Raw genomic sequence first — 25,327 nt, 5'->3', positions numbered from 1 at the left:
ATAAGACTGAGGAGAGACTCTAAATGAACACTATAATGCAAACTCCAACAACAGGGAAATGGGTTCGAGTCAAGAACACATGTGATAACCAGTGGAATAGATCTCTCTTCACCTTGACTTTTCTGCTATGCATGACACTGTTCACCAACTCCCCTTCCTATATTTTTTTCCTCCCTTAACTTCCAGACATTGAACTAACCTGCTTCCCTATTGTCCAATTGTACCTTCTTTGCTTATTTGAAATGCTCCTCTAGGACTACCTATCCCCTAAAAAGTTTGTTACTTAAGGCCCTATTGTTTGCCTTATGGAATTCTCTATAAATACTGTGTCATATTATGTGCTAGAAAAAAATTAGATTGCTCTGCTTGGCATGAGGGAACAAAATAGAAGCACTTGTTTGAAGCTATAGAGCAGTATTGGGGAACCTTTATCAAGTTCCAGCTCCCAGAGGGCAAATTCAAATTGTTTGTGAGCCACTGATTTACTGGAGAGAGCTGAGGGAGAAAGTGTTTGGCTGGACAGAGGGGTGGGGCATGCAAAAATGTCCTCAGGTGCTGGGAAGAGGGGGAACAGATAAGCTCCCTGAGTGCCAGCTCTGCATGGGGTGCCAGGTCTTCACCAACCAGGCTATGGAGGCACCTTTAGGTTTGATGGAAGGAAAAATTTCCTAATAATTAGAATTACTGAATCTGGAATAGGTTGACTCAGGAAATAATGTTTTTTCTTACTTGATGTCTATAAGCAAAGACTTATTGACTATTTGCCAGAATTATCATTGAGAGGATTTCCATTCAGTTTTGGGTTGAATTAAATGACTTTTGAGGTCCCTTACAATGATCCGATTCTATGATCTTGAGTTTGAGATACCATTGGACTATTCCAGAGGAATTGTTGATGCATGACTGGAGTTCAGGAGAAAGATTAAAATAGAGTATATAGATTTTGGAATAACCTCCATTGAGAAGATGAAACAACTCATGGAAGGTTATTAGAAAGAGAAGTTAAATAAAACAGAAGAAAAAAAGGGCCCTGGATAGAACTTGTGGAAGATAGATGATGATCAAATAAAACTGAGAAGTAGCAGTAAGAAGAGAGGCTATAAGGAAGAGATGGAAGTATCAAGGAAACAAAGGAAAGAGAGAATACTAGAGATGGATATGGTCTATTCAATTAAATTTAAGAAGCATTATTGAGTTCTTGCGTTGTATTAGGTTCTGGAAATACACAAAGACAAAAATGAAATCTTTCCTGGCCTCTATTGGGCTAACATCTGAGAAAGGAATCCTCCCCCAGGATCACACATCCCTGTGCTCCTGGAGCTAGGTCACTTACATTAACTAGGCTGGTCTCCTAGTTACATCATCTAGTGAGGGTTATGTGACTCTGTATTTGATCCTGACATGATTGAATTTGACCTGGAAGGGAGAGGGAGGTTAAAAGGTTGGACAGAAGGAAATAGGTTCCAACCATTCTGGATGGCAATTTGGAACCATGCCCAAAGGGCTTTAAAAGACTGACTGCCTTTTGATCCAGCCATACCACTGCTGGGCTTGTACCCCAAAGACATATTAGGGAAAAATAAGTGTACAGAACTATTTCTGGCCATGCTCTTTGTGGTAGCAAAAAATTGGAAAACGAGGGGATGACCTATTGGGGAATGGCTGAACAAATTGTGGTATCTGTTGGTGATGGAATACTATTGTGCTAAAAGGAATAATAAACTGGAGGAATTCCATGTGAACTTGAAAGACCTCCAGGAATTGATGCAGAGTGAAAGGAGCAGAACCAGGAGAACGTTATACACAGAAACTGATACACTGTGGTACAATTGAATGTAATGGACTTCTCCATTAGTAGCAATGCAGTGATTCTGAACAACCTGGAGGGATCTATGAGAAAGAACACTGTTCACATTCAGAGGAAAAACTGTGGTAGCAGAAACACAGAAGCAAAACAACTGCTTGATTATATGGGTCGAGGGGATATGATTGGGGATATAGACTCTAAATGAACATCCTAGTGCAAACATCAACAACATGGAAATAGGTTTTGATCAAGGAAACATGTAATACACATTGGAATTGCGAGTCAGCCATAGGAAGGTTGGATGGAGGGGAGGGAGGGAAAGAATATGATTCTTGTAACCAAGAAATAATGTTCTAAATTGACTTTTAAAAAATAAATAAAAATTAAATAAAAAACATTAAGTACAAAATTAAATCAAACAAAAACCTCACAAAATAATAAACAAAACCAAAATTCGATTCTTTGAAAAGACTAATGTAATTGATAGCTAATCTTGTTAAAAAAAGAAGAAAGCAGAAAATCAAGCCATAAAAATAGTAAATGCAAGTGGATTTACAGTAAATCCAGAAGAAAAAAGCAAAGAATAATAAAAATGTATTATCCATAGCTATATATAACAAAATAGAAACAGAAATGAAACAGAGGAATACCTTAAAAACTTAAAATGTACAAACTATCAGAGAGAGAGAGAAGATTTTAATAACCTAATATCAGAAAAGCTGTGAAGGGGAAAAAAATCCTCCTAATCTAGGTGGATTCACAAGAAAGTTCTTTCAGACTTTTAGAATTGAGAAAGAAATCACTCTACCAGAATTCTTCTATGAGACTAAAAATATTGCCCCAATACTGAAATCAATGAAAAATAAAACATAGAAAGAAAATCATATGCTAATATTATTAATGAACATTGACTCAAATTTAAAACAAAATCCTCTGGTAGGACCAACTATAGCGATTTATTCAAGAAATCATTCTTTATAATTAAGGGGGATTGGTATCATAGATGCTAAAATGATCTGATATTAGGAAAACATTTATTATTTTATTATTTATATTTATTAGTTAACTTATCATATTAAAAAACAAAACATTCCAAACCACACAATTCTCTTAATCAACACAGAAAAAAAAATCTTTTCTAACACTCTTTTAAAATAAAAAGCTCTCCAAATTAGAGGCAGGTAACTTTAATATCATAATATTTCTTTAACATTATAAAAATCTATTTAAAATTAAAAGCAAGTATCACATGCCATGGAGACAAACTAGAGCCTTCTGCATATGAGACTAAAGCAAGGATGCCAACTTTCTCTGAAAATACTAAAAATAGTAATAAAAGAAAAAAATGAATGAAAGGAATAAATATAGGCAAAGAATAAATAAAACTATCCATGTATATTGACTATATGATGGCTAACTTGGAAAACCCCAGAGAATCAGAAAAAATGCCTGAGAAAATTAATAGCTTCAATAAAGTTTTGTGTTATAACATGAATCCTAAAAAATCAGCAACAATAATAACAAAGCACAAGAAACAAAAATAGAAAGGGAAATCCCATTCCAGATAACTACAAAATGCATTAAACATGTAGGGATCAATCTCCCAAAGCACATAAAAGATTTTCATAAATTTGTTTAAAAAGTACTCCTTAAAGAAATAAAGAAAAACGTAAGTAGCTGAAGGAATATTCAGTGCTCATAGCTAGGTCATGACAATACAAACATACAAAAAATACAAGCAAGCTAATTTACAATGTTAATTAAATTTCCCATGGAATACTTTATACAATTTTATAAAAATAATTATGAAATTTATTTGGAAAGACAAAAGATCTAGAATATAAAGGAAAAAGATGAAAAAAAGATTAAAGCAGAATAATACTTCTAGACCTCAAACTATAAGTTTGAGTCATTAGAAGCCTTAAGTCAGTAATCAAATTCTTCTGGCAGTGGTTAAAGAATAAAGGGATTGATCAATGTAACATAAGAGATAAGGAAGATTCAGAAACACCAGAATTCAATAACCTAATGTTTGATAAAGTAGAAAAAAATTAATAGCCTAGAGAAAAACTCTATCTGATTAAAAAATACTTCTGGGAGGATCAGAAAACAGTCTGGCAGAAATTAGGCTTAGGCCAACACTTTACATCACACCCCACAATACATCCTAAATGGATATGCAAATTTTATGTTCAATATAACACTTTTTAAAAATTAGAAGAGAAAGCAATCATATTGTTTTCATTTCTTTTATGGGGAGCCAAACAAGACTTAGAAACAACTGCAAAGATAAGATACATAACTTTGTTTATATGAAATGGAACTGCTTCTGCATAGACAACAAATGAGAAAAAAAAATCTTTCAGATTTCTCTGATGAGCATTTGGGATTCAAAATAAATAAGTAGTTAATGTATATGTATGTGTGTGTAACTAAAAATTATTCCCCAATGGATAAATGGTCAAAGGATATGAAGAAATAGTTCTCCAATGGACTATAAAACATTCATAACCACAAGAAATTCTACAAACCAATAATAATAAGAGAAAGGCAAAGCAAAACAACTCTGAGACTTAATCTTGTATTCCACAAAAATGGCAAAAAATGGTAATAGTTGGTGATGGTGGGGTTGTGGAAAATAAGGAATACTAATACATTATTGATAGAGTTGAGAATGGCACAACCAGTTAAGAAAGCTATTTGAAATTTAAAGAAACTAAAATTTCCATGCACTTTGAATCAGAGAGCCAGTTCCTGAATTTTTACACCAAGGAAACCATTGATTAAAGAAAAATTTCCACATACTCCAAAATATTAATAAAAGCACTTCATTTTTTTGAATTTTATTTTTATTTAATTTTAATAACAAATTTTCACATAAGTTTTCCAAAGTTATATGATCTGTATTGTTTATCTCCTTTCTTCCCTCTTCCCTCCCTGAGGTGATGAGCAATTCATCTGGGTTATACATATAGTATCTTGCAAAAAAAAGTTCAATAATAATAATTTTTGTAAGTAAATAATCTTATGAAACCAACCTACAAAGTATATACTCAAATAAACAAGCAATAAATCATATATTTTCTTCTGTATTTCTATCCCAACAAGAGTTGGATACAATTCTTTTTCATAAGTTTTTCAGAATTGTCCTGGATCATTGTATTGCTGTTAGTAGCAAAGTCTATCACATTTGATTGTTCCATGATATTGCAATTACTGTGTATAATTAATTATCTCCTGGCTCTTCTTATTTTACTCAGCATTAGTCTTTCCAGTTCTTTCTGAAATCATTCTCTTCATCACTCCTTATAGCACAATAGTATTCCATCACCATCATATGCCACAATTTTTTCAACCATTCTCCAAATGAGGAATATCCATTTAGTTTCCAATTCTTTGCTATCACAAAAAGAGAAGCTATAAATATTTTTGTGCAAACAGGTTCATTCCCATTAAAAAAAAATCTCTTTAGGATACAGACCAAGTAGTGATGTTATTGGCATGTTTTCTTTTATATGTCCTTTGAGTATAATTCCAAATTTTCCTCTAGAATGATTGAGGTTATTTACCTAATTGCATTAATCCACCCTTCTATTTCTTAGCCAGTAACAGATTGTTTTGATGACTATTGCTTTATAGTACTGTTTATGATTTAGTAGTGCTAGGCCCCCATCCTTCATATTTTTTTTCCATTAGTTCCCTTGATATTCTTGACCTTTTGTTCTTCCACATTAATTTTGTTATTATTTTTTCTTGCTCTATAAAATAGTTTTTTGGTAGTTTAGTTGGTATCGTACTGAATAAGTAAATTAATTTTGTTAAAATTGTCATTTTTTGTTATATTTTCTCAGTCTACCCATGAACATTTAATGTGTTTTTCCAGTTGCTTACATCTAACTTTATTTGTGTGAAAAGTTTTTTGTAATTATGTTCATATACTTCCCGCATTTCTCTTTGCAAATAGATTCCCAGTTATTTTATATTGTCTAGAAATATTTTAAATGGAGTTTCTCTAACTATTGTTGCTAAGTTTTGTTAGAAATATATAGAGATGCTGATGTGTGTGTGTTTATTTTGTATCCTACAACTTTGTTAGTTATTTATTATTTCAACTAGCTTTTTACTTGATTTTCTAAGTAAAACATCATTTGCATCATCTGCAAAGAGTTTCATTACATACTTTAATTTTTTCAATTTCTTATCCTTCTCTAATTGCTAAGGCTAGCATTTCTATGTAAATATGAATAATAGTGGTGATAATGGGCATTCTTGCTTCACTCCTGATATTATGGGGATGATTTCTAACTTATCCCTATCATAGATGATACTTGCTGATGGTTTTAAATAAATAGTATTTGTTATTGTAAGGTCCTTTTATTCCTATGCTTTCTAGTGTTTTCAATAGGAATGGGTGTTGTATTTTGTCAAAGACTTTTTTTTGCATCTATTGAGATAATCATGTGATTTCTGTTAGTTTGATTATTGATATTGTCAATTATGCTGATAGCCTTGTGCATTCCTGGTATAAATTCCATCTGATCATAGTGAATAATCCTTGTGATATATTGCTGTAGTCTTTTTGCTAGTATTTTATTTCATATTTTTACATTAAGAAAATTGGTTTATAATATTCTTTCTCTGTTTTTTGGTATTCTTGGATTAGATATCAGCACCATAAATGTTTGATAGAATTTACTTGTGAATCCATCTGGCTCTTTTTTTCCCCTTGGTGGATTTTTTCCTTAGGGAGCTCATTGATAACTTGTTCAATTTCTTTTTCTGAGATAGGATAATTTAAGTGTTCTATTTCCTCTTTTGTTAATCTAGTCAATTTAATATTTTTGTAAATATCCATTTCACCAAAATTATCATATTTATTGTCATATAATTGGGCAAAATAGGTCCTTATGATTGCTTTAATTTCCTTTTCATTAGAGAGAAACCACCCTTTTTGTTTTTATGGGGATCTGTGAATCTTAGATTACTCCACTCTACTTAGTCTAACAAAAATCAGGAAATTGTGAATTTTAGATTATTCCAGCCTATTTAGTCTAACAAAATCAGGAATGTCTACACCCATACTTAATGATTAAGTATTTAGGAGGATGGCTTATGACAGACATGTGCTTGCAAATAACAAATCAGAAACAACTGACAGACCCCGGGCTGTCCTAAGTCAAGCCTAAGATATCATTGGTACATGTGAGACACAGGAAAGTGATGTAAAACGGTCTACATATTTTGTGTCACTTCCTCTCTTGGGCTTCTTTGACAGCGGAGAGGTGACTGGCCGCAGCTTGCTGAGCGTGTCGGCATCTTGGCATGGCAGCTGCTATTGTACAGGTTTAGCAGTGAGTTTTCCTTGATACCATACTGGAGGAAGTCTAGCAACCTAGTTTGGTGAGGCTCTTCTCTGAGATTTCTTGGAGTTAAGGCTGATTTCTCTCTCCTTTACCTTCCAAACACTATCCTCTTAGAGAAGCCTTTAATTTTCAAGGACCTCGTGGCTCACCTGGCACAGGCTGGGTGGGAGAAATCCTATACCTTTTCCCTCTCTCTTCTCCTTGATTTCTTCCATATATATTGATTAAATCACCATATATTTCCAAACTGACTTGGGTATTTTATTTGGGATATCCCCTGGTGTCCAAAAACCAAATTTAGATTAGGTCACAACCCTAAATTATTCTTACAGATCCAGGTATATGAACTAATCTTGAAAGTATTGTTGATGTATTAAAAAACTGACTATTATAATCAATGTAGTAGTGGTAGTAGTAGTGGTGATCTTGGTGATCGAGAATGACTATTGTCTTTGTGCAGTTTCATCTACGGTGTACCCTCATGTGGCTTTGGAGTCCAAAGGCTGAGGCGCAAATTTTGTGGCACATGGGGCATGGGAATCCAGTTGTTATGGGAGGTGAGGTTGTGGCCTCGTGTTGGCATTCACACACAGTGGCAAGACGTTGACGTTGCTCATCTTCAAAGGTGGTGGCGGCATGGTTAATGTGGGTTCACCAGCTGCTTCTGTCAGAGGCAGCGAGTTCTAGTTGCTTTGGTGTAATGCCAGCCCACTTCAAGTTGGACTTTAGCTGATCCTTGAATCTTTTCTTTGGTCAGCCTTGTTTCCTGAGTCCAGCTGACAGTTCACCATAGAATACCTGTCTTGGTATTCGCTGTGGGTCCATGCAGATGACGTGTCCAGACCATCGTAGCTGGGTTTTGAGGACCATTACTTTGATGCTGGTGGAGTTGGTTCTGTCGAGGACTTCCTGATTGGTGATTTGGTCCTGCCATCAGATCCTCATGATTGACCGGAGAGAGTGTTGGTGGAATTGCTCCAGCTGTTTCATGTGCTTCCGGTACAGTGTCCATGTCTCGCAACCATACAGGAGTGAGCTGAGGACCACTGCGTTGTACACTTTAAGCTTCGTCACAGTGCTTACACCTCTGTGTTGGAGGACTTTGCAGCACAGCTGCCCAAGTGCCTGGTTGACCTTTTGGATCCTGGCATTAATCTCGTGGTCTAGGGACCTGTCGTTGGCGATGGTGCTGCCCAGGTACTTGAAAGTGTTGACGTTAGAAAGCTGTGTGCCATCGATTGTAATGCACGGCTGGTTCGTTGGCCTCCCTGGTGCAGGTTGCAGGTTGGAATAGCACCTCTGTTTTGCTGAGGCTGATAGTCAGGCCAAACAGTTTTGTTGCGGTGGAGAACCTGTCCACAATGGTTTGGAGATGATTTTCTTGGTGGGCCATGAGAGCACAAAGAGAGTTTCCAGGATGAGTCTCTCTCTTGTCTTTGTTTTTGCAGTCAGGTGGTGAAGGTCAAATAGTGAGCCATCCAGTCGGTATTTTATGTAGATGCTCAGGTCTAGATCCATCACAGCATGTCATAATACTTGGGTGAAAAATAGTTTGAATAGTACCGGAGCGAGGACACAGCCTTGTTTCACGCCATTGGGGATGTTGAAGCGATTGGAAGTCTCTCCACCAGATAGGACTTCCCCTGTCATGTCGACATGAAAAGAGCTGGATCATTTTGACGAATTTTGCTGGGCAACCCAGCTTGCTGAGGATCACCCACAATGTGTCCCTGTTCACTGTGTCAAACGCCTTTGTCAGGTCTATGAAGACAATGTAGAGACTCAGGTTCTGCTCAAGGCATTTTTCCTGCATTTGCCTCACTGTGAATACCATGTCGATGGTGCTGCGATCTGGTCTGAAGCCACATTGTGATTCAGGCAGGTTCTGCTCTGAAACAGATGATAGGAGTCTGTTGAGTATAACACGGGCGAGGAGCTTTCCAGCAGTGGAGAGTAGTGAGATGCCTCTGTGGTTGTCACAGGCTGCTCGTGAGCCTTTGTTCTTGTATAGGGCTATGATGGAGGCATCTCTCAGTTCTGGGGGCATGTCTTCCTCTTCCCATATGCTGGTCAGCACTATGTGGAATGCCTGGAGCACCTTTCCATTTAAGGCCTTGTACACCTCGGTTGCCTTGCCTGCACTCATTTGTTTAATGGCTTTTTGGACTTCCTCTATTGAAGGAGGGACGTCAAGTTGTTCAATGGAGCGGTTTTGGGGGATCTGGTCAAGGGTGCTTTGGTCGACTGAAAAGGGTCGGTTGAGAAGCTGACTGAAGTGTTCTTTCCACCTGTTGCTGATGCCTTTTTTATCTTTTATGAGAGTGTCACCGTCAGAGGATAGCAAGGGAGTGGTGGTGGGTTTTAATGGCCCATAGACAGTCTTGAGGGCACTGAAAAATTGTTTGTAGTTTTTCATATCAGCAAACCGCTGGATTTCTTCTGTCTTTTTTTCCCACCATCGGTCTTACATCTTCTTGATCTCACGCTGCACTGTGGCCTGGAGAGACTTGAATCTGTCCTTTTTAGGAGCAGAGTTTGGGTTATTTGTTGTACTTATATTACAAACTTATGGTATATTTCTCATGATTGGTTACTTAATTATTGTAACAAAGGGTAACTCTGATCTTATGGTAGGCTGATCACTCCCTAAGCCTCTAATCCAAAGGTCAATTGGACCTCTAGGTGGGGAGCTAAGTCCCAAATTATCTTAGCCTCCTTAGTACGTGGTCAGTTTTTGTATAGGTACTGTGTGCTGCTTAAAAGAAGATATATTCCTTTTTATCCTTATTCAATTTTCTCCAGATATAAGTTAAATCTTACTTTTTAAATAATTTCATTCACTTTTCTTACTACTTTCTTATTTATTTTTTGGTTAGATTTATCTAGTTCAGATAGGGGAAGGTTGAGGTCCCTCACTAGTATAGTTTTACTGTTTTTTTTCCACTACTTAAGATCCTTTATTTTTTCCTTTAAAAATTTGGATGCTATACCATTTGTGCATATATGTTAAATACTGATATTAATTACTTCATTGTTTCTACACTACCTTTTTATCAAGATGTAATTACCTTCTAATTATCTCTTTTAATCAGACCTACTTTTTTTTTAAATATTATTTTATTTGGTCATTTCCAAACATTATTCATTGGCAACAAAGATCATTTTCTTTTCCTCCCCCCTCCCCCCACCTCTCCCATAGCCAACGCGCGATTCCACTGGGTATCACATGTGTTCTTGATTCGAACCCATTTCCATGTTGTTGGTATTTGCATTAGAGTATTCATTTAGAGTCTCTCCTCAGTCATATCCCCTCAACCTCTGTAGTCAAGCAGTTGCTTTTCCTCTGTGTTTTTACTCCCACAGTTTGTCCACTGCTTGTGGATAGTGTTTTTTCTCCTAGATCCCTGCAGATTGTTCAGGGACATTGCATTGCCACTAATGGAGAAGTCCATTGCATTCAATTGTACCACAGTGTATCAGTCTCTGTGTACAATGTTTTCCTTGTTCTGCTCCTTTTGCTCTGCATTACTTCCTGGAGGTTGTTCCAGTCTCCATGGAATTCCTCCACTTTATTATTCCTTTTAGCACAATAGTATTCCATCACCAACATATATCACAATTTGTTCAGCCATTCTCCAATTGAAGGGCATCCCCTCATTTTCCAATTTTTGGCCACCACAAAGAGTGCAGCTATGAATATTCTTGTACAAGTCTTTTTCCTTTTTATTTCTTCGGGGTACAAACCCAACAGTGCTATTGCTGGATCAAAGGGCAGACAGTCTTTTATCGCCCTTTGGGCATAGTTCCAAATTGCTCTCCAGAATGTTTGGATCAATTCACAACCCCACCAGCAATGAAATAATGTCCCTACAATCAGACCTACTTTTGCTTTAACTTTGAGATGATGATTGCTTCTCCTTGTTTTTTTTTTCTGTCTCAGTTGAAGCACAATAGATTCTGCTCTACTCTCTTACCTTTACTCTGTGTGTACCTTCCTCAAATGTGTTTCTTGTAAATAATATATGATAGGATTCTGGTTTTTAATCCACTCTGCTATCTGCTTCCATTTAATGGGTGAACCCATCCCATTTACATTCACAGTTATGATTACCATCTTTGCATTCCCCTCCATCTTGATTTCCTCTTTTAATCCTTCCCCTTTTCTTTTCACTCTTTCCCTCCATACCAGTATTTTGCTTTTAATCTTCCCCCATTCTCCCTCCCTTATATTACTCCCCTCCTCACTACTCCCTTTCTTATTCCCCTTCTACTTTCTCTATAGAGTAAAATAGGATTCTCTACTCCAATGAATCTGGCTGTTCTTCCCTCTCTGAGCTAATTCAAAATAGAGTAAGATTTAAGTATTACCCAACAGCACCCTCATCCTCCCCCACTACAATAACCCCCCCGATGCCTCTTTATGTGATATTTACTTCCATTTTACTTTTTTCTTCCCATTTCTCTTAATGCAATCCTTTTTTTTCACCCCTAGATTTTTTTTACGTATTATTCAAAGCAGTTTGCTATCAGATTCTGTCTACGTATACTTCTTCTAACTCCTATAACAATGATAAAAATTTGTAAGAGTTGTTGATATCATTTTTCCATGTAGGAATATAAATAATTTGACCTTATTAAAAACTTAAACTTTTTTCTTTCTTATTTACCTTTTTATGGTTCTCTTGAATTTTATAAAATTTCTTCAGGAATGCTTTGATATCTTCTATTTTATTACATTATCATACATTCCACTTATGAGTAGGTGATTCTTGGCTGTAAACCCAGTTTCATTGCCTTCCAGAATATCGTATTCCAAGTCTTCTTGTTCTTCATTGTGAAAGCTGCCAGATCATGTGTAATCCTGACTGGGACTCCATGATAATTGAATTGTTTCTTTCTGGAAGCTTGAAGTATTTTCTCCTTGGCCTTTTGAACATTTGTAAAAGTTGTCATTTGTGTATTTATTGCAGGACATGCTCTGTGGATTCTTTCAACTCCTCTTTTACTCTCTTGTTCAAGAATATCAGGGCAGTTTTTTTTGATAATTTCTTGTAATATGATGTCTAGGCTTATTTTTTTTTTGCCCATGACTTTCAGATAGTCCAATAATTCTTAAATTTTCCTTGGATCTATTTTCTAAGTCAGTTGTTTTTTCAATGAAATATTTCATATTTTCTCATTCTTTTGATTTGATTTTATTGTTTCTTGATGTCTTGTGCAATCATTACCTTCTATTTGCTTAATTCTAATTTTTAAAGAATGAATTTCTTCCATGACTTTTTGATCTTCCTTTTCCATTTGGTCCATTCTACTTATCATGGAAGTCTTTTCTTTTTTAAAAATTAATTAATTAATTGAGAATATTTTTCCATGGTTACATGATTCATGTTCTTTTCCACCCCTCCTCCTCTCTCCTCCTATAGAAAGTGAGTGATTGCACTAGGTTTTACATGTATCATTGATCAAGACCTAATTCCATATTATTAATATTTTAATTAGAGTGATCATTTAGAGTCTACATCCCCAATCACATCCTTTTTGAACCATGGGATCAAGCAAATGTTTTTCTTCTGTGTTTCTGCTTCCCCAGTTCTTTCTCTGGATGTGGAGAGTGTTCTTTCTCATAAGTCCCTAGGGATTGTCCTGGGTCATTTCATTGCTGCTAGAAGAGAAGGCCATTACATTCAATTGTACCATAGTGTATCATTCTCTGTGTACAATGTTCTCCTGTTCTGCTCTTTTTGCTCTGCATCAATTCCTGGAGTCTTTCCAAACCACATTGAATTCCTACAATTCATTATTCCTTTTAGAAAAATACTATTCTATCACCAACAGATACCATAATTTGTTTAGTCATTCCCCAATTGAAGGGTATCCCCTCATTTTCCATTTTTTTTTGCCACCACAAAAAGCATGACTATTAATCTTTTTGTACAAGTATTTCCCCCTATTATCTCTTTGGGGTACAAACTCCTGAAGTAATACTGGCCAGTGAAGGGGCAGGCAGTCTTTAAAAGCCAAAGGGCATAGTTCCAAATTGCCTTCCAGAATGGTTGGATGATTTCACAAATCCACCAGCAATTCATTAGTGTCCCAATTTTGCCACATCCCCTCCAACATTTATTACTTTCCTTTGCTGTCATATTAGTCAGTTTCCTAAGTGTGAGGTGGTATCTCAGAGTTATTTTGATTTGCATGTCTCTAATTATAAGAGATTTAGAACACCTTTTCATGTGATTATTTATAGTTTTGATTTCTTGACCTGACAATTGCCTATTCATGTCCCTTATCCATTTATCAATTGGGGAATGGCTTGATTTTTTGTACAATTGATTTAGCTCCTTATAAATTTGAGAAATTCGACCTTTTCCAGAGGTTTTTGTTATAAAGATTTTTCCCCTAGTTTGTTGCTTCCCTTCTAATTTTGGTTGTATTGGTTTTATTTGTACAAAAACATTTTAATTTCATGTAATCAAAATTATTCATTTTACATTTTGTAATATTCTCTGTCTCTTGATTGGTGTTAAATTCTTTCCTTTCCCATAGATCTGACAGGTATACTATTCTATGTTTACCTAATAAACTCAAAGATCCCTTCTGTCTCTTAGCCAGTACCATATTGTTTTGATGACCACTGCTTTGTAGTATAGATCTGGTTTTGCTAGGCTCCCGTCCTTCACTTTTTTTTTCATTATTTCTATTGATATTCTTGATCTTTTGTTTTTCCAAATGAATTTTGTTATAATTTTTTTCTAATTATATAAAAAAAGTTTCTTGGTAGTCTAACTAAGCTCTAAGCACTCTGTAATACTTAACTTCAGCCACTTTCATGGCCATTGGAGCAAACTATTTTTACTCATTCCTTCTGTGGGAGAAAATCTTCATATGCCTGGGGTAGATACACTGCCCCCCAGTTCACCAACATGTTGAGGCCTATTGGTCATCCTCCTCCTGACTTTGCCTGCCTGCTGAGATGGTTTACCTGATGGTATGTTCAGGGGAGACTTATCCTTGTAATATGCGGTCTAGCTGAACTTTTTTCAAAGCTGCTTTCCTCTTGTGATGTCCACATACTACCCAGCTCTCACCTGTGGCTTCAAGAAGCTGTAGCAAGTAGGGTGTAGATGTATATACATACCTCCTCTTGCATTCCACATTCAAGCAGCATGGTCACACATGCTTCAATAGGGAATGCAATTTCCCTTCCACTGACTGCGAGGTGTTCCTCTAATGGTTTCCCAAAGGATGGTTTCTCTACCCATGCCTCTGTTGTAGAAGCAAAAGGAAGAAAACATTTGGTAAGCTGGATAGAAAACTTTATCTCAAAAAACATCAAGGCTCACCCAACTACTACTTGATACCATGGCCATGAGGGGAATTTCCATCTGTGCCCATTTGTTGAAACATAGGTATTGGTGGACACTCAACTAGGATGTACATTATTTTTCTGGGCCAGGTGTTAGCACAAAAGTACACTTTGGCTCACTATTTGGATCTCTGAAATTTCATTCAAATTTATGATTTTATAATTTCATTTACCTCTACTCTTTATTTCTAATTCCTCCTTCTAGTCCTTATATGCCATGTTTCTATGAAGGGTAGATCAGTTAATAGACTGATTTAATTGAATCTCTGCTTTAGAAAAGAACAAAATATGGCACTTCTGTATTGTAGAGTAGAAGTGTAATGGAAATGAGGATTCTGGTCATTGTATCCTCATCCAAATGACAAGAAAGAGTTCTTGATTACTAGGAACCCTCTAATAGTAAAGGAAACTTTACACTTACCCTGTTGTGCTTTTATCTGAGGCAAAACATTCTGCAATAGTGTTAATGACTTCCTGTGGTATTCTGCTTGGACTTCTATCAACTGAGAAAAAAACAAAGGAAATATTTCTTACTATGATCCATTAGGTAGGAACTAGGCTTCCATATTATTCACTATTATTATGTGGTTTAAACTCAAACTTTCATGGGAAGGGAAGGAGGAAACCTCATTATAATTTAATCTACTCCCTCCCCAATTGCCAATATCACCTAAAATAATGCTCTTGCTCCTGCTTCAGCCATTTTACTAATCAGGAGAAAGACACAAGTGCCTCTGGAAACTCAAAAAGTGGTCAACTTTTCAGTGCAAATAAGAGAAAGCTGGAGCCCAATTTTAGTAGATTTTTCTTTAGTACCCTGGTGAAAAGAGTACTTACAGCACTTGCCTTATAGATTGGTTTTGAGGATCAAGTGAAATAATTTGCATAGTGTATTCATATATAAATCCTTCAAGTATTACATAAATGCAAACTAGTATTACTATTTTTCTTTACCTTACTATTTCCCCCACAGAAAAGGGGAAAAAACCCAAAACAAACATATAAATATCTATCAAGCTATCAGTCTGTCTACCTGCCTATCTGTCTGTCTATTATCTATCAGGAATATGGGGAAGGTACAGCATTCAGGAAGAAAAATGATTAGTTTTTGTGGAGTAAAAAGAGGAAAGATATTCCCTAGCCTTCAGAAGCACTGTAAGAATATGGGATAAGAAGAGGAAATGCTAAGAAATACACTTGTTTACCATTTCCAGTTGAATGACTTAGCTTTTAACAATTGAATTTTGGCAAGATTGGCTTAACTGCAGTGTGTGTGTAATCTCTTGACTGAAATGCAGTTTTCAAAAGCTATTTTATACATTTTGTATATACATATGCACATGTATATATATATAAATATACATTTATACATTATACATATACAATTTATACAATTGATATTGTGATGACCTCTGAAATGCAACTGAAGTAGAATCATTTCCCATATCCTATCTCTTCCTTCCACCCTCTAGGTCAGTGATGGTGAAACTTTTAGATTCAGTGCAATGCCTTGCCCCATTTAGAGACTGAGTGTTGGGCTCACTCTCATCCCCCACCTTACCCCAGACAGGGGAAGGAGAAAGCCCATTGGGATGCTGGGCAGAGGAGTAGGTGAAGTGAGGAATGTTCTCAGGTGTTCTCAGGTGTTCCTGAGTGCTCTGCCCCCCTCCAGCTCTGCTGCATGTGAGCCGCCCACCTTACTCCAGACAGGGAGGGGGAGGATGCACTCCTATTGGGTTGCTAGGCAGAGGGGGAGATGAAGTGAAAAAATGTCCTCAGGTGCAGTGGAGAGGGGGAAGAGAGAAGCTCAGCCTGAGTCCTTCTGGCTTTCTAGTAATGAACTCTGGTGGACAAGGGCACACATGCCCACTGAGAAGGCTCTATGTGCCCTCTCTGGCACACATGACATACATTCACCACCATAGCTTTAGGCTATATTGATTATACCCAGTTTTTCTGAGTGGTATCCTCTGTTGCAATCTTAGCCCCTTTCCTCTCTGAAATATCGTATTCCAAGCCCTCTACAGAAGCTGCTAAATCTCATGTTATCCTGGTTGTTGCTCCACAATATTTGAAACTTATTTTTATATGATTGCCATGTTTTTCTTTGACCTAGGAGCTCAGGAATTTGATTATAATATTCCTGAGAGTTTTCATTTTGGGATCTCTTTCAGGAGGTGATTAATTAATTCTTTCAATTTCTATTTTGTCCTCTAGATCTAGAATATCAGGGCATTTCTTGCTCTCAAGATAATTTCTTGAAAGATAGTGTCTAGGCTCTTTTTTTGGTGGCCTTCAGGTGGTCCAATAATTATTAAATTATCTCTCTTTGATCCATTTTCAGGTCAATTGTTTTTCTAATGAGATATTTCACATTTTGTCCTATTTTTCCATTCTTTGACTTTGTTTTATTATTGGTTGATGTCTCATGGAAACATTAGCTTCCACTTATCCTTTCTGGCTTTAAAGGAATTATTTTCCTAAATGAGCTTTTGTATCTTTTTGTATATGCGTTTCCATTTGACCAATTCTGCTTTTTAATAAATTTTTCTCTTCAGGGGATTTTGTACCTCTTTTACCAGTTGTCCTATTCTTCTTTTAAGGTATTCTTTCTTTTTTTAATGGGTGTGTCTCTTTTTACCAAATTGTGGTCTTTTTTCATGATTTTCTCATATCTTTCTCATTTGTTTCTTATACCTTTCTTATTTGATTTTTAAAATATTTTTTTAACTCTTCCAGGAATTCTCTTTGGTTTTGAGACCAATTCATGGTTTTCTCTGAGGCTTTGGGTGCAGCAGTATTAACTTTATCTTTTAAGTTTGTGTTTTGGTTTTCACTGTTGCCAAAATTATGATTTAATTTATTTTTCTGTTTTTTTTTTCATATTTACAACCTTTTTCTTGACTTTTAACCTTAAATAACTGGTAAAGTTGGGCTCTGTTACTGTGATGAACTTTCTCAAGCTTCAGATTCTATGTAAAGTTGCTTTGAGAGCTACCTCTAGGGATCTGCAAGTTTTCAGTACTTCCAAGGTTGTATGATCAAAGAAAAGGTGTGCTTAATATAATAGTCTCCTGCCTTATGCTTTCTAGTCTATGTGGGACCACAAGAATTCTTCCCCCCGCCCCCCCCGGAATTGTGACCAGTCCTCTGTTGCCTTGTAACCATAAACACTGGTGTTCTTGTGAATCTCCTTGCTGTGGGACAGTGACCTAGGACTGTGACCTAGATCTGAATATGGGAAGTACAAAAGAGTTATGCACTCAGAGCCAGATTATCCCTATAATCTCCATCTGATCAGTTGTCTGACTCCCTTACCATTCTTTGGCTGAGATCTCCAGATGCTGTTGCAGCTGATTCAGCCACTGAAAAAGCTATGCTAGCTTGCCAAGGTCAGGTTTGCCTTGGTGTGCAAACACCAAGTGTGCAGACATATGGTATGTTCCACTTCCACTCTAATCTAGTACAATGGAACTTTGCTGCTGACCTTCTAAGTTGCCCTGCTATGAAAAATTGTTTCACTCTGTCTTTCAGGGGGTGCTTCTACACTAGAATTGATTTTGAGGCAAAAATTTTTGGAGGGTAATTTGAGAAAGATCAAGAGTCCTGTTCTCTTTTCTCTATCTAGACTCTACCTCATGGAAGGTATTATTGATTTCTTTGTAGAACCTGTTCACCTTTTCATCTTTAGCAACTACTATTGATGTATGTTAGCACTATTTTCATGGTGCTCTTTTTGCATATACTTAGCACCACAATATGAGGAAAATGGATATACTATGAAATAATTTTTATTGCTGCCTTTTGGGATATAGGAAAACCGACACCTATGTTCCATTGTTCTATTTAATTACAATTTTTTTTTCTGTTCTAATTTATAACAATAATGTAAAGATTGCTATGGTCTCAGCTCCTTCATTGGATGAAGATCTCACATTTAGACTACCAATAAGTTAAACAAAATTAATAAAAATAAAGATTTTATTTTGTTTAGTTATTTCACTTGTGTTGGGTCTTTGTGCCTCTGTTTTTTTTTTGGCAAAGATACTGAAGTGGTCTGCCATTTGCTTTTCTGGCTTATTTTACAGATGAGGAAACTGAGGCAAACAGGATTAAGTAACTTGCCCAGGGTCATATAGTTAGTAAGTGTCTGAGGTCAGATATGATGGATGGAAATCTTCCTGAGTCTTGGCCAGCATTCTATCCACTATTCCACCTAGATGTCCCCAACCCCTATACTTAGGTCTATTTAAAGTTATATATAATTAAAGTCTAGAATTGTGAGTATCCTCTACCTCCTTTTCTACCACTATGTCAATGTCATGGCAGAACAGACAGGATGGAGGGTCATTTTGTTTTTACCTTTGCTTCATGGGTTTCTGTGTTTAAAAACATCCATTATCAAGTCATGGTGATAAAATTCTTCAATATTAACTTAATTCGCCTCCAAAAATAGATTTAAATTTCAATATGGTTGGGATTATAGCATGGTGAGATTCTGACAAAGCGTATAGTCTTTTGTCACAACCTTCAAGAATCCAAGGTCATCTCTAAGCCATGATGAATCATTTATATGAGATTTTGAGGTGCTTACATTATGTAAAATAATAATAGAATAACTTATAGAACATACTAAACTTTCTCAGATTTATTTTCTTTTTTTGTCTATAAGTTCTCATCCCTATAAATTATTATCTTCCTTATATTATTTTATTTTTAACCTTCTCTCTTTTCTTCTAAAACCAGGAGAACTTCTTACTTTCTCCCCTTTATCCTCCCTATTTCTTTTTTCCATTGGCCATGATGTGTAATCAAAGCTCTTGTTTTGTTATTTGCTACATTTATGAATAAATTTTAAAACTATTAAAATTTTGTGAAGTCAAATGTTTAACATATTTTTAACTCGTAAGACTAAATTATAATTTTAAAATCTCTAATTGGTGATAGTTTATGTTTTATTTAATCCTTTTCCTTTAGCATGTAAAAATGAGAACAGGTCTACAGATTTAGTGTTAAGTAATTGATGATTCTTTTATTTTTAGGCATTTGAGGGAACTTAAAAAAAATAACATTCCAAATAAGGAGAACATGGAGGCTTAATGTTTCATATCATAACAAGATACTTGATATTTGAATGGAACTTTTCAGTTATCTCCTTTGATTCTTACAATTCTGTGAAGTAAATACTATAGGTATTATTATTTTAATTTCAGTGATGAGAAAACTGAAACTGATCAAGTTTATAGAATATAACACATATTATATAATTATATAATATAATTTGACTATGGCAGTACGGTTAGAAAATATCTGTCAGGATTCCAAAGTCCAGTGTTCTATTATCCATTGTGTTTCATGTTTTCTCACATAAATATGACTGAAGTATACTTAGCCAGGAAGTCAAAGTCTCCCTTTTTATCTTTTATTTTTATGCTCATAGTCTTTCTATAGTTATTCAAAAAATCACATTTCAAAATAATTCCACTCTCCTGGGTCTTACCATTTGAAAGTAGTTTGCATAATCAATTTCCTTGGCCACAAAACTGTACATATCAGCTGAGAGCTGGTCCTGTGGAGAGCAAAATGGTAACCAAGTCAAGTCATGAAAACAATATAAGACTGATAAAACATGATTTTCAACACCTGAGGCAGCAAGAAAGTGTAATGGATGAGTCCTAACCTTCCTTGTTCTTGTTAGATTAGCCTCAGCATATTACAAATCATTCATGTATGTTTTACTTGGCCACAGAGAGCAGTACTGGGAAAAAAGCATATAGGTTCAAAAGAAGCCAAGGAAAAGTTTCCTAAAAGTTGAGTCATCCTAAAGTGGAATGGTCTTTTTGGGGGGTAAGGGGTTCTGTAATTTTTTTCTGATGTTATCTGTGCAGACATAGTTGAGAGATGTGCAGTAGTATTGATGTGAGCTAGTGTAGTTGGATAAATCCAGAATTTTTACTTGACCATATACAAAGAATAATTATTACTGGTTTAATGGCAACTTTGATGGAAGTCTCTAGTGGTGTAACATGGACTATTTAAAATTTTTATTAATAACCTATCTAAAGACATAGATAGCTTAGCTAATTTACACATGACACAAAATTTGGAGGGAAAGCAGTATCAACATTTGATAGGGATAAATACTCAAAGCTGGGATCAAATATTAATTTCACTAAGTAAATATGGGGAAAATGTGGCTAGCTAATGAACTAAAAAGGATCTAGGAATTTTGTTAGATTGAAAATTCAAAAGGAGTAAACAGTAACCTAACCTCAGAGTTACAGTTTACAGAATCAAATAAGTTCTGATATAAATATACACACACACACACACACATATATATGTATATGCATATATATATATACATATATATATATATGCCACATTTTAGGAAGGATGTTGAAGAGTTTGACAGCAAACAGAATAAAGTAAATACAGTAAAAACCCTTTAGAGCTTGACAAATGAGCATTGGTTGAAGAAACTAGGAATTTTTATTCCAGAAAAGATTACCATTCTGATTCTATAATGCCAAGTAGTAGCCAACTTAAATGAAAACTCTTTCCACCTTTTATTCTTAGGGGAAGTCACTGTCAATACTGTATAGATGAAAAAATCCATACATTTCTACTTGAAGAGACCAAATCAATAGCAGCCAAGAAAACCCCCCAACTATTTGGTTAACAGAATATGTCTTTTTTTTTTTTTTGATGAGGAAGTACACCTTACTCTGGTCTTTGTAGTTTCCATTCACTGAGGGTTAAGTACTCCTCTCTATAATCTACATTGAAGTATTTGATTTCCCTCCACAAATTTTCATCTGGCCTCCTGATGAGAACATCGAAGAGGATTTATAATCTCTATCTTTAGTATTCTTTATCTGGTCTTGTACAAACCGTTTGATGGCATTACTAATGAAGATGATTTGATTCTAACTTTGGAAAACCAACAGAATAGCAAAATCTTAGAGATAATAGGGGACTTGGAGGTTATCCAGGTTGTCATATAATTGAACAAAAGAGCCTTTGCTTGAATAATTCTAATTAGGGGGAACTAATTCTTTACTTAGATATTACATTGAATTTCAAATAGCTCTAATTTTCAAGAAGTTTTCCCATATATCAAGGTTGAATTTTTTCAATAAAATATTCATTTATTGCTACTACTTCTGTTCTTTGGTATCAAGCAGAGCAAGTCTAATCACTTCTAGGTATTATTTATGGGACGCACATTCAATCTGTTTTGGACTCATGGCTTTATGACTAAAAAGTCCCTAGACCAGATTTTCCCTAAGTATGCAAAAGAATTTTCCTTGAGACATTATTGGTTCAAGACAATGTTTCTCAAACTATGTTGCAAAGAATCTTGAAACATTTTGTGTTAATGAATCTTCATTATTATTAGATATTAAACTAATAATTTTAGAGGATTTTACTACACTGGTGCTACTGAAATTTTGTTTAAACTGAAGAGCTCTGACACTGTGGAAGTTAAGGCTTTACAAGATATATAACATAGTACACGTAAGACATAAAGGTTTCAGGCACCCACAGAATTTGTATTCCATAGGTTTGATAGATTTCTCACTGCTCCAAGAGTTCACACACTCTTCTGATATGGAGCACCATGATAGCAGATGTGGAACTACACCCAACTGAACCAACTTCGAAATATCTTTACTAAATATACTTTGCATACTATTGTTGGGTAGTCTTCATGTTAAATATATGTGTTTCATTTCACTTAAAATTCAAGCCTGAATGACAAGACTGGACTGAGAAAGAACTGGCTTGGAGTATCCTTTCAAATATTGAAAACAGTGATCATGTTTTCATCCCTCAATTTTTTTTCTTCAGGATTAACTTCTTCAAATATGGTTGCCCTCTTATACATGCTCTCTAGTTAATTTATTTACTTCCTCAAATATAGAATCCAGAACTGAACACAATACAGGTTTTCCTCCCACATCATGGCTGTCTTCATCACAGTTTCAGTATATCATAGATCAGCATAAGACATTAAATAGAAAATTTTGAGTTTTGCCGAAAATACAGATGACATGCAAAAGTCAGCAAGTTACAGAAAAAAGTTTAGAAATTCAGAAATGTATAAATATATTGCATAATATCAACATGTTTTATCATTTAATATCATAAATATACACAATTTCTTTTTTTTTAAGTTAAAATGAGTAAATAGTTAAAGTTTGTGAAAAGACCATGAAAACTGCACAAAGGCTAGAAATATAGTTTAGTAACTTATGAATGCATTTAAAGTACTGTAAACACCTTATAAAAGCAAAAGAAAAAATTCAGACTACATCTGTGGTATAAAAGGGAAGATCAAAAAATTTTACATGGATTTTCCAGATCATATGTGTCCTTAAACCTCTCAATATGAAAATGATACCTGTACTTCAGATATGGTCTAACCCAATTCTTGGACATCATTTTTCTCTTAATACAGACTAATGACTAAGACTGCACTAACTTTCTTGGTTGCCAGGTCATACTGATAAGTCATTTTGAGCTTGAAGTACATAAAAACCCCCATATCTTTTTCTGATAAGTTGATATCTAGCCATTGGTGTGTGCCATGGTAGGTAAATTCCCAATTATTTTTTTATATTGTGTAATTATTTCTCTTTATATCTCTGCTTGCTGGGATTTGCTAGAACTACGTAGAAAGTCCAATGATTTATGTGATTTAATTTTCTACACCATCACCTTATTGAACTTGTTAATAATTGCTTTCATTATATTTTAGATAATTTATTATGGGTCTTAAGTAAAACCACAATATAATCAGAAAAAGTGGTAATTTTATTTCCTCTTTGCTTATGTATAGTCAGATATTTAATTTCCTTCCCCCCTCTTATTTTTATAGTGATTTCTATCACTTTATCAAATAATAGTGGTGAGATCTGCTTTATTCCTGATCTTATTTCAGAGGTCTTTAGTTTACTCTCATTTCATAATGTTGGCTCTTGGTTTTAAAAAGATGTTATTTATTATATTAAGGTAAGGTTCATTTAATATTATGACTTTTGTTTTTTTTTTAACCAAAATGTGTGTTGCATTTGGTCATAAGTTTGTTTTCTAGATTATTTGAAATAATCATGGGATTTGTTTTTTTTTTCTAATAATGAATATGGTCTTTTATGTTTATTGTTTTCTTAATATTGAACTAACCTTCAATTCTTAGTATAAATTCAATCTGATTATAGTGTATAAACATTTTTGATGTGTTATAGTACTTTGATAATATTTCACTTAACATTTTGGCTTCATTATTCAATAGGGATGTTGGTCTATATTTTTCTCTTTGTTTTGACTCTTCCTAGCGTCAGCATTAAGATCACATTTGTCTCATAGAAAGAATTTGGTAGGATCCCTTCTTTGTATATTTTTGCAAGCAGTCATTTATTGGAAAGACTTCTTTGATAGAATTTGATAGAATTAACTGATAAGTTCACCTGTGCTTTTTTTTCCCTTTTCTGAGTTTATTTATGGTATATTCAATTTCTCTTTTGGAGTTGAACTTATATAGTTCTTGTTTTTTTAAACAAGCATCTATGATTTATTGTCAGTCCAATGTTTTAGGATTAAATTATTTATTTTTCTTTTTCACATTTTCTTTTTATTAATTTAAATTCTTTGTTCAAAGACCTTTTTTTAAAAACACAATTCTTATTGCCTTAGTCAGTAAAATACATGTGTAACATTTCTGCTTTTCTGCACTTCTTTTAGGCTCCAATATACATTAATTTTAGTAGAGGTGCCATGCCAGATTAGATATCTTTGAACTCCTTTTGTTCTCATTTAGTAATCAACAATACCTAACTTAAAAAAATATTATTCAAGTTCTTACATTCTTTATTTTCTTATTAGGTCTTCAAATGTGTGAAATTTGTGTTATTTTTTCCTATTTATTTCACTTTGCATTTTGATTAACATTTCTTTTAAATATTTAGATGCTATCCCATTTTTTGCATAAGTACAAAGTATTAATATCAGTTTATCAATGGTGTTTTTAAACACAATACAGTTTTTCTGCTTATATATTTTTATTATGTCTGTTTTTACTGTTTCCTTACTTAAATTAATGATTGTTATCCTTACTTTTTGGAGCATAGTAGATTTTGCTCCAGTTTCTTATTTTAATTGATTTTTTATGTTAAAAATGTGTTTCTTTTAAGGACCATACTCTGTTTCCTAGTTCATTCTGCTGTGCTCTTCCATTTTATAAGTGAATTCTTCCCACACAGATTGAAAATTATGATTGTTAGTTTGTGTATCTACTCGATCTTGTGCTCTTGTATTTATTCTCAATTTTCCCTCAGAGAGATGAGGAAAACAACACATGAGCTATCTGGGGTATTGTAATTGCGGCATAATTTGAAATAGTTGTTAAGTTATATGAAAGCTTCATTTTAAAGAAAAAAGATGAGAACTCACTTATTAGAGCCCAATGACCCAGGGACAATGTTTGTGATGCAATGAGAAAGGGATGAACAAGAAAACTGAGTACTGGTAGCGTGGTTTGTAAATAACAAGGAAGTAAAATATACCAGTTAGTTTAACAATTCTATGGTTGTGGAACACAGAGATAGTTCATGTTATGAATAAGAATCTTATGCATATTTTTGTACAGATAAGTTTTTTTTTATACATAGTCCTAGTGGTGACATCACTGGCCACAGGTTACAGATTTTTAAAAATAATTTTTATGTTATCAATTTACTTTTTTTTAAATCTTAGAATCAATACTGTGTATTGGTTCCAAGCCAGAAG

General features: G+C 34.7%; 1 protein-coding gene across 8 annotated transcripts in view; it reads right to left on the bottom strand.

Moving 5' to 3' along the window:
• Nucleotides 1-25,327, bottom strand: part of ARHGAP44 (Rho GTPase activating protein 44) — a 179,707-nt gene that overhangs the window by 77,826 nt on the left and 76,554 nt on the right. For all 8 annotated transcript variants that reach the window (XM_056817464.1, XM_056817468.1, XM_007483375.2 and 5 more), the window contains 3 exons: nt 20,037-20,105; nt 14,958-15,039; nt 14,309-14,436 (listed from right to left, as the gene is read on the bottom strand). In XM_056817464.1, the coding sequence (XP_056673442.1) occupies nt 14,309-14,436; nt 14,958-15,039; nt 20,037-20,105 (279 nt within the window). The remainder of the gene's footprint in view (nt 1-14,308; nt 14,437-14,957; nt 15,040-20,036; nt 20,106-25,327) is intronic.

The sequence above is a fragment of the Monodelphis domestica genome, chromosome 2, assembly GCF_027887165.1.
Source record: "Monodelphis domestica isolate mMonDom1 chromosome 2, mMonDom1.pri, whole genome shotgun sequence".
Taxonomy (NCBI): Eukaryota; Metazoa; Chordata; class Mammalia; order Didelphimorphia; family Didelphidae; genus Monodelphis; species Monodelphis domestica.
The sequence above is the reverse complement of the archived record's forward strand: the minus strand, read 5'-3'. Positions and strand labels throughout refer to the sequence as shown.